Source organism: Mercenaria mercenaria, chromosome 13 (genome assembly GCF_021730395.1).
Source record: "Mercenaria mercenaria strain notata chromosome 13, MADL_Memer_1, whole genome shotgun sequence".
In the NCBI taxonomy this organism is placed as follows: domain Eukaryota; kingdom Metazoa; phylum Mollusca; class Bivalvia; order Venerida; family Veneridae; genus Mercenaria; species Mercenaria mercenaria.
The window spans coordinates 72,928,959-72,946,489 of record NC_069373.1 but is presented as its reverse complement, the minus strand read 5'-3'; the positions used below and the strand labels follow the sequence as shown (position 1 = coordinate 72,946,489).

The window sequence follows — 17,531 nt, the reverse complement described above, 5'->3', positions numbered from 1 at the left end:
GGACCAACCTTCCTTTTAACTTTTGTGATCCTAGGCCCAAACGTTCTTGAGTTATCATCCGGAAACATTAAACTGTTCCTGGTCACTGTGACCTTGACCTACTGACCTCAAAATCAATAAGTATCATCTGATGATCCTAGGCCAAATCCTTCTTGAGTTATCATCCGGAAACTATTTTAACTGTTCTTGGTCAATGTGACCTTGACCTTTGATCTACTGATCTCAAAATCAATAGGGGTCATCTGCTGGTTATGATACACCATCCTATCAACTTCCATTATCCTAGGCCAAAGTGTTATTGAGTTACCATCCGGAAACCATTAAACTGTTCCTGGTCACTGTGACCTTGACCTTAGACCTCAAAATCAATAGGGATCATCTGCTGGTCATGACCAACCTCCCTATCAACTTTCATGATCCTAGGCACAAGTGTTCTTGAGTTATCATCCAGAAACTGTTTAACTGTTCTGGGTCACTGTGACCTTGACCTTTGACCTACTGATCTCAAAATCAATAAGGGTCATCTGCTGGTTATGACCAACCACCCTATCAACTTTCATGATCCTATGCCCAAGCGTTCTTGAGTTATCATTTGGAAACGGATTGGTCTACATACCAACCGACCAACAGACATCTGCAAAACAATATACCCCCTTCTTCAAAGGGGGGCATAATAAAAATTGTGTCTTGGACATTCTGAGGAAGGGGAAAAACAAATGTGAACTAGATATACCTTGTTGTTTTACTTTGTGGCTCAAATAACTTGTACAATATGAATTATATACAGGATATTTCTTTGTTTCATTGCAAGATTAAAATAAAGAAAGTATATGTTCTGTTCTGTTCAACCAGATGCAGTATTTTAAAACCAGTGAATGCTATTTTGATCGTAAATGTAGAACAAGTTTTTAGAAATTTTCATGTTTTAACTAAATACTAAATTTTACACATGCTATATCTATAGTTTCTTAGCGGTAAAAGCCATAATAATATTTTTACTGTAAAAATACCTCATATATTCTGATAATTCACTGTTAGAACTGAAAACATATGCACGGAAGTGATGGCATAACATCATTTATCCATAAAACATAGTATAATGCCTGGATTCAGCGTATGGCAATGAAAATCATTTTAGGAATGAATGGGAACAGGTGGGTAAATTTATTACAACAGCAATGTTACTATCTTTCTAAAGTTAAAATATGATATCAAAACATCTATCCTGTTAAATAATTCCAAAAAATGTCTTAAAATCATCTCTAATGCAGAACACTTTAATCATTGGCAAATATCTCGAAAACAAGCACAAGGACCTATACTTTTAATTTCACAATATTATATGTCTGCCCTGATGACTGTATATGAAACCGGTCAGTAGACAAAAATATATATAGAGGAAAACCCATTGGATGTATCTCTTTATATATATTAAAAAATTATTTTGCCTAAAAATAATTACATTTATTCTTTCCCGAAATTAATAGCTATCTCGTTGCTAGGTGTGTTAGCTATAAACTATCGTCGTTGTCAAGTAATCCAGTTTTCTAGTTCCTTGTCTAAACATAACAGATGAATGATAAACGCCTATTCGTCAGGGAACCACTCGAGCGTTATATTAAATCGAGAGCACGTGCAATCTTCTCAGTTGAACTAAAGGTGTATTGGCTAGCGCTTCAGATCGATGTTAAATTGCCCACCCGCCACACCCCAATAATAATAATAATAAAAATTGTTGTAAACTAAAATTCATTATATTTTGTATCTTTAATTCTGTTATGACAATCTGACTGTTTTGTGAAGTACTTATGTTGCAGATAATATGCTGCCATTGGGTGCCAACTCCGGAAATGATCAGACTCCAGGTACTTTCCACAGACATTAATTGAACGGATTCCTGGGCTACAAACAATTTGTGAAACAGACAGATCTAAAAGGATATTATCATTCTTCCGGACTGTTGCTTTATGAGAAATCAAAAGGACAATTTAGAATTTATACATGTATAATTTTTGTTACTAAAATTCAAGTTAATTATTTCCATATTTATATACAATTATTTTTTTTATGTCACTCCTAATTTTAAGGGCCTGGAAAAATTCTGTCGACCGTGGGGGCGATCGGGCGTGCTTTGGGACGTTTTGATGGTACGGATGTTACGGTGTATATTAAAGGTATTGCTCTAGTGCCTTGGCAATATCTGACTAGCCTTGCTTAAATGTATCATAGCCTTGCTGATGTCATAGCCTTGCTCATCATATAGTATTTGCCTCGCTTAGAATTACAGTACGTTGCCTTGCTCCATTGGTCCGCTAAATGTTCCTCATTACTTTGCAGGTAACGTCGAGTTATGGGGAATATTTAATTTACTGTGGTGTACTGTAGCCTTGCTCATTATAGTATTTGCCTTGCTTAGAAGTACAGTACGTTGCCTTGCTCCATTGGTCCGCTAAATATTGTGGTGTACTGTAGCCTTGCTCGTTGCTTGGAATTACAGTACGTTGCCTTGCTCCGTTGGTCCGCTAAATATTGTTGTGTACTGTAGCCTTGCTCGTTGCTTAGAACCACAGTACTTTGCCTTGCTCCGTTGGTCCGCTAAATATTCCTCATTGCTTTGCAGGTAACGTCGAGTTTTGGGGGATGTTTAATTTACTGTGGTGTACTGTGGTATCCCTTGCGTCCGTGTGGCGCTGCTTGTTGCTCTACAGGTAACGTGGAGCAATGACGTGGTGCTTTACGAGTACGTCTGGTTTCCTCCCGGTCGACTGGTTTTTCAAATAGCTTTCATTGGAGTGGCCATACTCTGCCAACATATTGATAATAACTTTTATATTGAAAGGAATATTCCATAGGTTAAATTAGCACTGTTTACAGTATCTTACGCGCCGGTAATTGAAATATGTGACTGTATTCATATCTGAAATGTACAAATAAACATGTAAAAATGTGAATGTTACTTGTCTTCTGGTTATGATTTCGGGTAATAAAATAAATATATATATAACCCTCAGGATTCTGCATTATCCTTAGAATCTATTTCTTTTGGAAAAAAAAACAACAACAATAAATAACATTATTACCTGACAACTTTGCAAGGACTTCCCCCAACATCAACCGTTGTCATGGTACCAGCATTCATATATTCTCCACCAATGGTAATAGTTGTTCCACCTGATACTGGACCCTTTTTTGGGCTCAGATCTGTTACTTCTGGGTCCTGGAAACAAACCAGAATATTAGTTTATTTTTATTTATTTTTTTTTTTTGCTTCATTTTTGCAGTTTAAAATGGGTTACAAAATCAATCATTCTTATATAAGATATGAAAATAAAAATCTCCTTTCCTCCACTTACTCCACCTAATTTTTGTTATCAAATGCCATTATCATTTTGTAAACATGCTACATAAATCATTTCTCCCTTTGTTTTAACCAATTTATTGTTGTTGTTGTTTATGTCACATCACCACAGCTGAGATTTTACAGTACCTTTTTCAAACACTGGGCAATAGAAGACACCGTGGTCGAGTTCAAACACACTGCGGTGAGTGTCAAGTGACTTGAAGTCAGCTGTTACTTGACCCTACCCGAGCCTTCAGTCTGGCACAAGAACCTTAACTAATTTTATTAACAAAAAACAATTTTGTATTCTAAGAAACTTACCACAAACATAAATTTACTTTGTGATCTAACTGTATACTGTCCAGCTACTTTAACTTTGATTATTCCTTCTTTAACTTTACTTGGACCCACTGTCTGGCATAGGAACCTGAAATTGCAACAAGACATTTCTCTCTGTGGTTTTAATTATCAAGTTGTCCCTCCAAATCACAAGTAACAACTTCACACTGCCATGCTTATAGCCAAACTACAGTTACCCACTGAAGTAAGTGTACTTATACAGCATGGAAAAATCTGAGAAAACTTTAAATGAGTTTCCATTTCTTACACTAAACTCAGTTATTTTAATTCTGTCAAACTAAACAGCTAGCTTCAGTCAAATTAAAAATTCAGTCCCTTCAAATCGTGCTTGGGCCATAATCTGCAAAGTCAGTATGCTTTAATCAAACATTACAACTTATTACCATCCAAATTCTACATTTATACTATTGCTTTTCAATGTACACTGAACAAACTGATGCTTGAAGCTTACCAAATCTTAATCACTACCTAGCCTGGTTCCTGGAAAAACCCAGGTTCTAAAGGGATAAATCAATCTGCAGACCAGTCATTCATTTTTTTTTCTAGGCATATCTTTTTGAAATGCATCAATGGCAACATTTCGAAAATCAGTTTTATAACTTTGGAATCAGGATGTGAGTTTTATAGCGGTCTTAATGGGTTTAAACCCATGACCTTTGGAATGATATTTACCCTTGAGAGGACTCGTACTCATATGGTTGCACTACGCAATTTACACCAGCTACAGTAACTTCTAGGTCTGTGTAAGTCTTTCCCAGGTTCAAACCTGTAACTGAGATATTTGTCCGCCCCTGAATCGGTCCTGTCATTGGGCTGAACTGTAAAGAACAAAAACAGAACCATGAGAATTCAAATCACTGATATTACTGCGTACAATGTATTCATAAACAGACTGTCAAGATTTAGAAGATAAAAAAATGTGTGAAACAGATCGATTTATTTGTGTCAGGTTGTTTCAACTTGTTTGTAAACTATTTTTGTTAGGTACAGCACCATTTTGAAGAGTAAAAACAGACTGGAACCCTGTCAGATTTTCCTGGATGGGAATCACATATTGTCTTGAAGCATATTAATCATTATTCTTTAATATTTTCAAACTTTCTTCAAGTATCTGTGAGGCTGGACATTTTGCCATCCTGCACAACCAGTCAACTGTGATGTACAACAACTGTAATGCCAGTGTATAACCAGTAAACCATAACAGCTAGTCTACAGAAAACGCTGATAGCTGGTAAATTAACATTGCAATATGCAAATTTAATGCCTGTTAACATTCTGAACATACCCTAAGTATCTGTGGATTTGGACATGTTGCCGCCCTGTCTAACCAGTCAGCTGAGGGACAGTCAGATTGAAGAGAACACTGCGGTACACCGGCTGTGCACCAACCACACTCATACTCTGGATCCATTGTCAAACACTGTCCACAGTTAGTTACCATTGGGCCACACTTGTATATCCTTACTGTTAGAATAAATTTGGTTTTGTGAAACAGCACGCTATTACACAATGTTAATCTGAACTTAAAGTACTGGTTATTTCGTTCCATGTTGAAAAGACGTATAAAACTTGTATCTTTATGAACTTATAGAAACCACTTCACTTCTCACTACCCTATGCTCAAAAACTGATTTTAAAATATGGGTAAACTTTTCTCCTTAGTCACACAAATTTTTAGCAAAAACTGCCACTGTAAACTGTTAAAAAAATGGTCAGCATCTGTCAGAAGGATCTCAGAATTCAAATTTCAAAGAATGTCTGACCATACTGAATGACAAAATTGTCCCAACAGAACTTTTAACCTACCTTTGATATTCTGTGGGTTGTCTAATGGCAGGCTATTGTTGCCAGCGGTTACAGTAAACACAGCTGTTACTATCGGTAAATTAGCATCACTGAATTCAAACTTGAGGGGATTACAGATCAGGTTGGAGGATGTAATTGTCCCTGGGATAAATTTTACATCCCCTTCATAAGTAAACAGACATAAGATGTTCGTCATCTGATCAGGCTGAAAGATACAGAAGATTTCAGCAAATCAAACTTGTTTAACAGGATATTGCACATGTAAAGCTTTTTCATATAGCTGTAAGTTTTGACCCATACTTCTTCAATAATTTCTAAACAACACATTTTACTAAAATGTTCTAAGAAGTGACTGACAACTTCCTCAATTCAAATTGTGGAGAAGGATAGACTCAACATGCTATGTCTTCCGGCAAAATGTTGAAATGGTACAAAGCAACTTTAAGACAGTCATGTACCTAAAACAAATTTTACACTGTTAAAGTCTTAATTTTCCTATCGATACAATCGGCATAATAAAGATTTTCGTTTTAATGGTATGTATCAAGATGCAACATTACCCTTTCTTGCACCCAAACTATTAATGTACTATATATACTACACATATACTCTTCACAGTTATTTTTCTAAAGAAATTTTCTTATGATTTGTTTTGAGGCACACCCACATAATTCAGGTTATATAGTAACCTTGCAAGCCTTTGGTGGTGGAGGAAGACAACAGGTGCCCCTTCAAACATTGTTTCAGGCATGGGCAAGAATCTGGGTAGAACCAACAAAGTTTTGTAAGCCAGTTGGATGGACTGTTTCCTCACATGTACAATTTTGCAAATCGAGCAAGGTTTAGAACCAGCAGTACTGAAGGGTAAGTGAACTGAAGTCAGTGACCTTAAACATGCAGCTGTGGAGGTCCCATAAAAGAAAGTAAGTTCACCACAGATATTCTTGGTGTCTAGAACTGTGTGATATTAATTAACATCAATACCAGTATTATTACACAATCCTGTACATTAAATTATTAATTACTTTTTTGTTTTATAAGGTGTGCATTAAAGTTATTGCTACTGATAAGTTTCCAAGGTTCATCAAGTTTGTACATCTATAATCTTTAACACTTGCACCCTACAACTTTTCGAATTTCATTGAATGCAGTTTTCAAACTGCTTAATACATTAAGTAATGCTTTGTTCCTCATTAAAAACTATACCTCAGATGCAAAAAGAAGAGTTCATCTTCCCTTCCCATCACATATTCTTACACCTGTTTTCAAGAGATTTTACTATGATGTTTTATTGGCCTTTCGCTTAAATTATTGCTTTTATTATTTATCTTATTATTTCAAACTATTATGTTTGAAGAATGTCCTGAGAATCTGGCAACTTGCTATCATAAAAATATACATGCTCTTTCTTTAAATATTTTATAGTATAAAGGATTGTGAAATTAAGCCCGCAGAATCTTTAATATGCTAGGGACTACTTTTCATGGATTTCTTTCAATCAACAAAACTCACTAATTCTAGTTTCAAAAGCTGATGAATTTATATCCTAGCAAAACAGCTCTTTCGGCCAAAACTGTAAAATTTCATACCCATGAAATGAAACAACTTCACAGTATCTTACAGCAGCTACAACAATTATCGTACATGTTTCTTATTTTGTTGTATCTTACCATTAAACTTGTTACTCGTACGGCAATCTTTTTTGTCTGCCCAGAATGCACTACTACGTCTGTATCTCGTGACGAGGTTTCCAGTCTCGGACATTTACTAGATGACGTTATGGCTGGAACAGTCTGCAAAAGAATATTTATCAAAGTTAATAACTGTATAGTAATACTCCTCCCTGCCTCTCCTTTGTTGTTTTTTTTACATTTTCAAGCTTTCATCCGAACTGAGCCGATTCATAACTGCACTGTCAGAATATCTTTCATTCATACCAGATGGGAATTTGCACATTTTCACCAGCAAAACTCATCTTAAACCCCAGGTGCTGGATGACTGGTGCTGTGAATCACAACACTACAAAATACGGCTGATTTATACTATGCATAAACTGATGCATAGGAAAATACAGCTATAGAGTCATTCATTTTATTTTGTATTTTCAAATAGACTTCTACTGGATTATTAGGTGAACGTGAATGGCCCAACGTGTCTACCCAGCTGCATAGTCTACATGACACTGGATAGGGGTAGAAATAATAAAACTTTCCAAAATAGAAGAGAACTACAGAAAACAAGATATTTCAAGCATGTCTCTCAAAACAGGCTCCATACTGTTACAGTAAAGATAAGTTCATTCTTAGTCTGCATTCTTCCTTTCATACTACTTTTCTAAACATTTATGCTATGGCTACAGGGAAAAGTTACAAAAAAAACCCTTTATATTACTTCAAACTTCATCAATAAGTCTCAATCTATAGCAGAGCTTGACAGTTTTGATATAATATGGTCGTGCTTTTATTTCACTTCAAGGATAAGAATCTATTTTTAGCAAAGAAAAGCTTTAAAGGGCTCTGCTATATTGTGCTTACCAAAAGCTGGTTAAAACAGTGTTTCTACTGAATCTTACTAACCAGGAAAAATAAAATCTCTCTCACAAATCTGAAATGCCAATCCCAAAACATATTTCCACTTAAAAGGCCTGTGCTCTCATAAATACTTCTAATTTTACCACCCTAACTACAGCAACACATTAGACTTTGATACAAGTTACATTTCCTGCAACAACAAGACCAATTAAATTAAACTTTTAGTTTTGTATTTCTTTAGCATACGAGAAAAGCTTAAAGCTTGTTCTCAAAGAAGGTACAACGTCTATGAAAAAAACGCAGTACAAGTGTCATATGAGATACATCTACTACCCAAGAAAGTTGGAACCAATGACCTCACACTTGAGCAACAAAAGCTTTATCTACCAGATCCTCGACTCTTGAATTTTTTTGTTTGTTTTAAACATAAGTTGGTTCAAACTGAACTATATCATTTACAGATGCCTGGAAGGAATATGGAAAACTATTGTACACAATTCTTCTTTATTTTCTGCTTCCCAATACCCAGGTTTGACTGTTTTTGTTCTCTTACCTGATTAATACAATTGTCCGCAGTCGATTCAACACACATTCCACGGAAATGGCACCACTTGCACCCAAATGAACTATCGGTACAACTTGTACAACTGTGGGAACAAGAATTAGTCTACGAGTTCTCTTTTATTGCTGAACAATACATTAATGTCACATAAAATTAGCAAAAACAAATACCATTCATTAGCTAGATGCTTTGTGCAACATTTGTCATTACTGAGAATTATCAATTATACAAAATACCAAGTATATGATGAAAGAAATAATTAAGATTATTTAATAATTCGAATTTCCTTTGATATCTTTGAAAAGAAGTCTGACAATATTGTATGGGAGATTACTCTACATGAATAACTATTATGACATTATTCCCTATAAATGTTCTCAAATGTTACTGAATTCTTTAACAGATTAATATCATACAGAAATACTCGAGACAACCTTTTTTTGAGAAGGGGGGTGGGGTGGGGGACTGGAGGTAGGACGATGAGGAAGAATCCAGGTGCCCATCTGTGCAGCATAGGGCGGATCCACTGACCTTCCATTAGCCAGCTGGATGGCTTCCTCACATGAAAAATTCAACACCCCAGCAAGGTTCCAACTCATATTGGTGAGGGGCAAGCAATTCTGGGTATCGAGACAAAAAAAAAATCATTGATTTCTAAAGAAAGTACAAAATTTCAACTTAAATCTAGTGTTTAAATTCTTACTTTGTATTCAGCTGACAGTTATAGAATGAGACATCTCGTTTAACAACAGTCTTTCCTTGAACTTGGAACTCCACCTCCAATATACCATGGTCTAAAAAAAACCAACAATATTTTAATTTTAATATAACTCTGTAACAATGGAAAAAGATAATTGCGAAATTCGATTTACTTCATTTTCGTACTTTGCAGCCAAGCCTGTTTCCAGCTACCGTAGATACCCGTGTATAATGCGCACCCCCGATCTTGGTCCAAAATCCTGGGGAAAAAAAAAAAATTACATCGACACCGGTAATAAATTTTATCTCCACGGCGGACAGCAGCATCGGTCTCACGGTACTATCGATTTTTGTTTTCTCGAAAATAAAACCAGTAAATTATTGTTATATTTGTTGTTTTACCTTTTTCAATTCACTATTTTGAATAAATAAATAGCAGCTGATTCAATATTTCGGAATGGTATCTTTCAAAATGACATGAGCTTCTCAATTTACACTGATAACAAGAGGTGTGATAGTCTTTTTGTCACGATCATAAAGCCAGTAATTACCGGCAATCAACGTGTCACCTCGTGTCAATTATGTTGTTCACAGTTTGATCTCGGTTAAAGATAATTCTCGATCTTTAATTAGTAACATAATTTTTGTGATTTATAAACATTTCTTTCGTCAAAATACTTTTAAATTTATATGAAATTAATTTTGTTTGAAAGAAAAATAAAGAATTCGATCTTTTACGGAACGTAACGGCAATCTTAGATTTTAGCGGAGACAGTAAGCGCGGGGAGTAGTTTCCCTTTACCAAAATGGCGAACATCGGTAACAAACTTGTTTTGAAGTTGGAAAATTGTCTATACCTGTGTATTATGCGCACCCACGATTCGGGGGTGGTCCCGTGGGTAAAAAAACTGCGCATTATACATGGGTATCTACGGTATTTTAAATTAACTTACAGCATGCAAAATATAACTAGAGCTATCACTAAAGGTGATGAATGTACCCCCCGCATGCACTGACACAGTACATTGCAATTTGACGCACACAAGATTGCATAATTGTGGACTGTATGTATATAGACTGTATGTATACAGTATAGTAACAAAAAACAAAGTGCCATAACTATGCAGAATATTTATCTAAAAGAACATAACATGAACCATGCACAACTAGGGTTGGTACTGATCACTTGTGTGAAGTTTCATTAAATTGTGTGCAAGGGTTCGGAAGATTAGGCGCGCACAAGACTGCATAATCAGACTGTATGTACATAGTATGTTAACAAGAAACAAAGTCCCATAACTCTGCAATTTTTGTCGCTGAAAGAACCTAACATGCCCCATGCACAACTACTGTTGTTACTGATCACTTGTGTGAAGTTTCATTAAATTGTGTCAAGGGGATGAGGAGAGATGGTGCGCACAAGATTGTGTCTATGTATATAGTTTAGTAACAAAAAACAAAGTCCCGTAACTCTGCAAATTTTTTTTCTGAAAGAACCTATCATGCCCCATGCACAACTACTGTTGTTACTGATCACTTGTGTGAAGTTTCATTAAATTGTGTCAAGTGGATGAGGAGAGATGGTGCGCACAAGATTGTGTCTATGTATATAGTTTAGTAACAAAAAACAAAGTCCCGTAACTCTGCAATTTTTTTTTCTGAAAGAACCTAACATGCCCCATGCACAACTACTGTTGTTACTAATCACTTGTGTGAAGTTTCATTAAATTGTGTCAAGTGGATGAGAAGAGATGGTGCGCACAAGATTGTGTCTATGTATATAGTAAAGTAACAAAAAACAAAGTCCCATAACTCTGCAATTTTTTTTCTGAAAGAACCTAACATGCCCCATGCACAACTGCTGTTGTTACTGATCACTTGCGTGAAGTTTCATTAAATTGTGTCAAGTGGATGAGGAGAGATGGTGCGCACAAGATTGTGTCTATGTATATAGTATAGTAACAAAAAACAAAGTCCCGTAACTCTGCAATTTTTTTTTCTGAAAGAACCTAACATGCCCCATGCACAACTACTGTTGTTACTGATCACTTGTGTGAAGTTTCATTAAATTGTGTCAAGGGGATGAGGAGAGATGGTGCGCACAAGATTGTGTCTATGTATATAGTATAGTAACAAAAAACAAAGTCCCATAACTCTGCAATTTTTTTTTCTGAAAGAACCTAACATGCCCATGCACAACTACTGTTGTTACTGACCACTTGTGTGAAGTTTCATTAAATTGTGTCAAGTGGATGAGTAGAGATGGTGCGCACAAGATTGTGTCTATGTATATAGTAAAGTAACAAAAAACAAAGACCCATAACTCTGCAATTTTTTTTTCTGAAAGAACCTAACATGCCCCATGCACAACTGCTGTTGTTACTGATCACTTGCGTGAAGTTTCATTAAATTGTGTCAAGGGGATGAGGAGAGATGGTGCGCACAAGATTATGTCTACAGACAGACAGATGGACAGACAGACAACCTGAAACCAGTATACCCCGCCCCCCCCCCCCCCCACCCCCTTACAACTTTGTTGTCGGTGGGTACAATTATAACCAGCCATTTTTTTAAGGTATGTTTTTTCCTATGCCCTATTTTACAAGTTGAAAACAATGTTGGAATCAGTAATACAGTAAGTAATAAATTCGTATTTCCTAAAATAATTTTAACATCTTTATAGGGTTAGGTCACAGACCACTTAGTAACATGATCTTTTGGTCAGTACCACAATATTTTTCAGATCTAATTCTACAGAACTTAACTGAAGTTTTATCATAAACTCAGTAAAAAATTGTTTCTTCATCAGACAATTTTACATGGTTCATTTTATATTTCCTATATTGTCTTATATTGCCTGATAGGTATGGCAGTATCCTAACCTATACTGCATACATGATCATCATTATGGTACATACACCTGTAAAATGGTACAGACACCTTTAAAATGGCACAGACACCTGTAAAACAGTTCTACACCAGTGAACAAGAGCTGTCACTAAAGGTGACAAATGCCCCCGCAGCACCTTGACCTTTGACCTGGTTAGGGTTGGATACCGGTTCCCGAAAGTACCGGTATATACCGTTTCGTAAAAGAACCAGTACCGATTTCGGTATTTCCATAAAAGTAAAAACAAAATTCTTACAAAATCTGCGGCAAAATAAAGCAGAAATTTAAGCAAATAGCGTAATAACGCGATCGACATTGTTTACTGTGATCAGAGTAACCTCCCTTGACATGGAGAGCCAACCGTGCGAATAGTTTCATATATTAAATATTACCTGAAATACTTCTTTCCCCGTCGTTTTAAACAACGTAAACCAATACTTAATTTCAAAATATACGACACTATTTTTCTTTGTAGTTTTCTTTTAAAACCAATGAAAAAAAATGATGTAAATAAAAAATTACGACACTAAGCTGTAACCTACGTAAACAAATAATCGGTTTTCGCGAACCATTAGATATAATGTTATTGTTGGAATGTTGGTTGTTTCAAATGTTTTGAAGGTTATTGTTCAATTAAAAATGTGTTGCAAAGTGTTTCACTTTAAAAACATTACTAGTCAACCTAGTCGAAGATTATCATGAGTGAGAATGAGTCCGACTTGTTAGAGGGGTAATTTGAAAGCTACTAAGTGTCCAGTTTAACAGTTCTAGACAGTACTGAGCTTTAAAAGCATTACTACAGTGAGTGTATTCATAGATTTAAATTGCATAGTGAGCGAGGTATCTGCTCTAGATTTTTATTTTGGAAAACTAGTCTGTAAGATATGTTTATTTTTTACTCTTTCATAATCTAATACATACAACATTCCATTAACAGACTTAAAATGTTCATATATCACAGCAAATTTTCATGTATATACTTACATAGGTGTATATAATACTAAGTAAATCATTGCTTATGTAATGTACTACAAAGCATGGTATCGGTATTGTTAACAAGAGCTGTCTGTAAGACAGCCAAGCTCGACTTTTCGAAATATTGTCCCAGAAGCAGGAAAATATTACCCAAAAAGGTTAAATATCAAAAGAGTTTTAAGTTCAAAAGGGGGAATAATTTGACCAAAATGCATATCAGTTATGGGACTTGCTGCTATCAACTAGTTTTATAACCCCGAAGGCACATGTGAAGTTTCAATTCAATATCTGCATTAGTTTTGGAGATAGAAACTTGCATGTAAAACTTTAACCAGAATTTTCAAAGTCCAAAAGGGGGCATAATTTGCCCAAAATACATGCCAGAATTATGGGACTTGATCCAGTGAGGTTGGTAATTGATCTAGAAATAGAAAAAATAAGTTTCAAATCTATATGCCTTTTAGTAATAGCTGTATGTACTTGCACGCAAAACTTTAACCAGAATTTGCTAAGTCCAAAAGGGGAAATAATTTGGCCAAAATGAAGGTCAGAGTTATGGGACTTGCTGCTATCAACTACATTTATAACCCCGAAGACACATGTGAGGTTTCAAATCAATATCTGCACTGGTTTTGGAGATAATAACTTGCATGTAAAACTTTAACCAAAATTTTCTAAGTCTAAAAGGGGGCATAATTTGCTCAAAAAACATGTCAGAGTAATGGGACTTGACCCAGTGAGGTTGGTAATTGATCTAGAAAAAGAAAAAATAGGTTTCAAATCTATATGCCTTTTAGAAATAGCTGTATGTACTTGCACGCAAAACTTTAACCAGAATTTTCTAAGTCCAAAAGGGGGCATAATTTGGCCAAAATGAAGGTCAGAGTTATGGGACTTGCTGCTATCAACTAGATTTATAACCCCGAAGACACATGTGAAGTTTCAAATCAATATCTGCATTAGTTTTGGAGATAGTAACTTGCATGTAAAACTTTAACCAAAATTTTCTAAGTCTAAAATGGGGCATAATTTGCTCAAAATACATGTCAGAGTTATGGGTCTTGACCCAGTGAGGTTGGTAATTGATCTAGAAAAAGAAAAAATAAGTTTCAAATCTATATGCCTTTTAGAAATAGCTGTATGTACTTGCACGCAAAACTTTAACCAGAATTTTCTAAGTCAAAAAGGGGGCATAATTTGGCCAAAATGAAAGTCAGAGTTATGGGACTTGCTGCTATCAACTAGTTTTATAACCCCGAAGACACATGTGAAGTTTCAAATCAATACCTGCATTAGTTTTGGAGATAGTAACTTGCATGTAAAACTTTAACCAAAATTTAAGTTACTAAGTCCAAAAGGGGGCATAATTTGCTCAAAATACATGTCAGAGTTATGGGACTTGACCCAGAGAGGTTTGTAATTGACCTAGAAAAAGAAAAAATAAGTTTCAAAGCTAAATGCCTTTAATTGATGGCTGTATGTACTTGCATGCAAAAACTTAACCAAGGTGTGACGCCGACGCCGACGCCAGGGTGAGTAGAATAGCTAGACTATTCTTTGAATAGTCGAGCTAAAAATACCGTATCGTTTCGTTGGTATCGGTATCGGTATCGGACCGCTTCGTCCTTAACGATATCCAACCCTAGACCTGGTGACCCCAAAGTCAATAGGGGTCGTGTACTCAATAAGTACTATTAGCATGTGAAGTCTGAAGGTCCTGGGTGCAAAGTTTCATGAGTAAAGTGCCTTTATGCAAAAAGTTAACGTTGTGACAAACGAACTAACTAACGGACGGACAGTTGAAAACTAATATGCCTCCCTTCAGGGGCATAATAACACCAATTGCTGCATCTTTACAAATATTCACATTTATTGAGGTGGGGACCAAGGGTGAGAATGATGAACCAAGATCCAATATAAAGGATGGTTACACAGAATACAATCTTACACATTTTCGTTTTCTTACTGAAATTAAAGTATACCGTGCAACCTCTTTATAGTGAACATTTTTGGTGCATTTTTCGCAGATATACATGTATATATGTATTATTAAAATGATACAAAATTTATATTTATTACATATTTTTCAGCAAATTATTGAAATATTAGAGTGAAATATATCTCATATTTTCACAATGAAAAATATTAGATATATTTTTCACTAGTAAGAAACTATTAAATGGGTGAATTTAGTCACAACATGAAATAACAAGAAAATTTGTTTGTTTCACATGTAAGATCAAAATATCTTTCACTCATGAACACCATATCTCACATTTTCATGAGTGGCTAATCCATTGGTGAAAATATTGCATCTTGTTTTCACTTGTGAAAGATTCTTCTGTCTCTCCCTTGGCTGGATGCTCTATACAGTTCTGACTGTATCACAGTGCAAGTTTGCATCTTGAGCTTTTTTATCCTGTCACAGACTGTCTTGCAGCCTTATCGTATACATCATTTCATTACCAAGATACAATTTACATCAATAACCAATTATGAAGCTTGCCCATACATTTTCCAGACAACCTTTTAACAGAACTTGTTAATAATGCATGGTATACTCCATACAACATATTTTAGTAGACATTTCTCAATAATGGCTCGAAGAGATCTTTTATGCTGCAACACTTATCGATGTTCACCGTTCAAAATACTGAACCTACGTTTTCCACAATTTCTCTCTTTATGCACCATTTAAAGATAAAATTCAAGTCCTTGGAGAATGAAAATTTGTTAATCAAAATTAGAAAAGCTTACTGGATCATCATACTAAATTATTTTAGGTTGATTATGATACAAGCCTGAAGATTATTTGCAGCATACTTTAATGTGCTTCCTAGACAAAAACAGTACTGACAGAATGTCATACAGAAAAAATTGTAATTTCAGCATGTTGTATACTATCTGAAATAAACAAAGTCAGGCAATTTCTATGTTTATATAATTTTGGCTTTTCGCATCATTTCAAGAAAATAACAAAATTTAATGTCCTTCTGAAAATTTTAAAGTTTTGCATGCTCGTCATTTTGAATGGAGGTCACAGAAAAAACACAACTGTATGACTTCTTTTATGAAAACAAAGAAACATCAAACTGCACAGAAAAGTCATTTATATCTTGTTTTTAAAGTCATATTCTCACATAAAAAAGATAAAGATAAACATTCAAGTACTACAAATACAAAGGGCAATAGCCCTTGTCTTTATCTGGCAATGTAGGGCCACATTTAGCAATTAACATTTCTACAATGTTTTACTGAAATCCTTCAAACAAAGTCTGAGAGATGACACCAAATGGGTGGATGAAAAATGCAAAAATGAGCCGTGCCATGGGAAAACCAACATAGTGGGTGTGCGACCAGCATGGATCCAGACCAGCCTGCGCATCCGCGCAGTCTGGTCAGGATCCATGCTGTTCGCTAACAGTTTCTCCAGTTCCAGTAGGCTTTAAAAGCGAACAGCATGGATCCTGACCAGACTGCGCGGATGCGCAGGCTGGTCTGGATCCATGCTGGTCGCATACCCACTATGTTGGTTTTCTCATGGCACGGCTCAAATACATCCCTCCACCTTTGGACGATGAAGTCCTAAGATTCAAATACAAGGCCAGGTATCAGTATCAGGATTTTACTATATATGGTAATGAAAGCTCTCTGTATCAGGACTTTACTGTATACACAGTAATAAAAATTAAGTCCTCTGTATCAGGATTTTACTATATATGGTAATAAAAGTTCTCTGTACCAGGATTTTACTATATTATGGTAATGAGTGTTCTCCATCTCTGGATTTTACTGTATATACTGTAATAAAGTTCCCTGTATCAGGATCAGGATTTTACTGCATATATGTTAATGACTGATTTTTACATTAGGATTTTACTATATGTATGTTAATGAAAGTTCCCTGTATCAGGATTTTATTGTATATATGTTAATGACAGGTCTTTATATTAGGATTTTACTGTAAATACAGTAATAAAAGTTCCCTGCATCAGGATTTCATTGTATATACAATAATGAAAGTGTAACAACTTTGCTCCATATGACAACAGTTAAATAATATTTGTCATTTTCTAATTTCCAAAGTTGCAAAACTATACTATTTATGTGTTAATCAGAAACAGGTGTTATTCATACTGAACATAGTAAAAAACAAAATCAGTAACAAGTTGAGATGGTAGATTAAGTATTTTAGAAGATGAAACATTGTCATAAGGAACAAGAATAATCTAGAAAGCAAGCATAATTCTCACATTTTCATGCATAATTTTCACATTTCCATGAAAAAGCCAAATTTTAACTGGCTTATATCACCTTAAATTGGTCTTTATTGAGGCAATACACAACTTGAAGGCAACAAATATCGGT

At 35.3% G+C, this 17,531-nt stretch overlaps 1 protein-coding gene across 4 annotated transcripts in view; it reads right to left on the bottom strand.

The window, feature by feature from the left end:
- Positions 1-17,531, bottom strand: part of LOC123530597 (plexin-A1-like) — a 112,696-nt gene that overhangs the window by 23,524 nt on the left and 71,641 nt on the right. For all 4 annotated transcript variants that reach the window (XM_045311378.2, XM_045311375.2, XM_045311376.2 and 1 more), the window contains 8 exons: positions 9,303-9,393; positions 8,591-8,684; positions 7,177-7,299; positions 5,507-5,711; positions 4,986-5,164; positions 4,373-4,518; positions 3,662-3,767; positions 3,081-3,217 (listed from right to left, as the gene is read on the bottom strand). In XM_045311378.2, the coding sequence (XP_045167313.2) occupies positions 3,081-3,217; positions 3,662-3,767; positions 4,373-4,518; positions 4,986-5,164; positions 5,507-5,711; positions 7,177-7,299; positions 8,591-8,684; positions 9,303-9,393 (1,081 nt within the window). The remainder of the gene's footprint in view (positions 1-3,080; positions 3,218-3,661; positions 3,768-4,372; positions 4,519-4,985; positions 5,165-5,506; positions 5,712-7,176; positions 7,300-8,590; positions 8,685-9,302; positions 9,394-17,531) is intronic.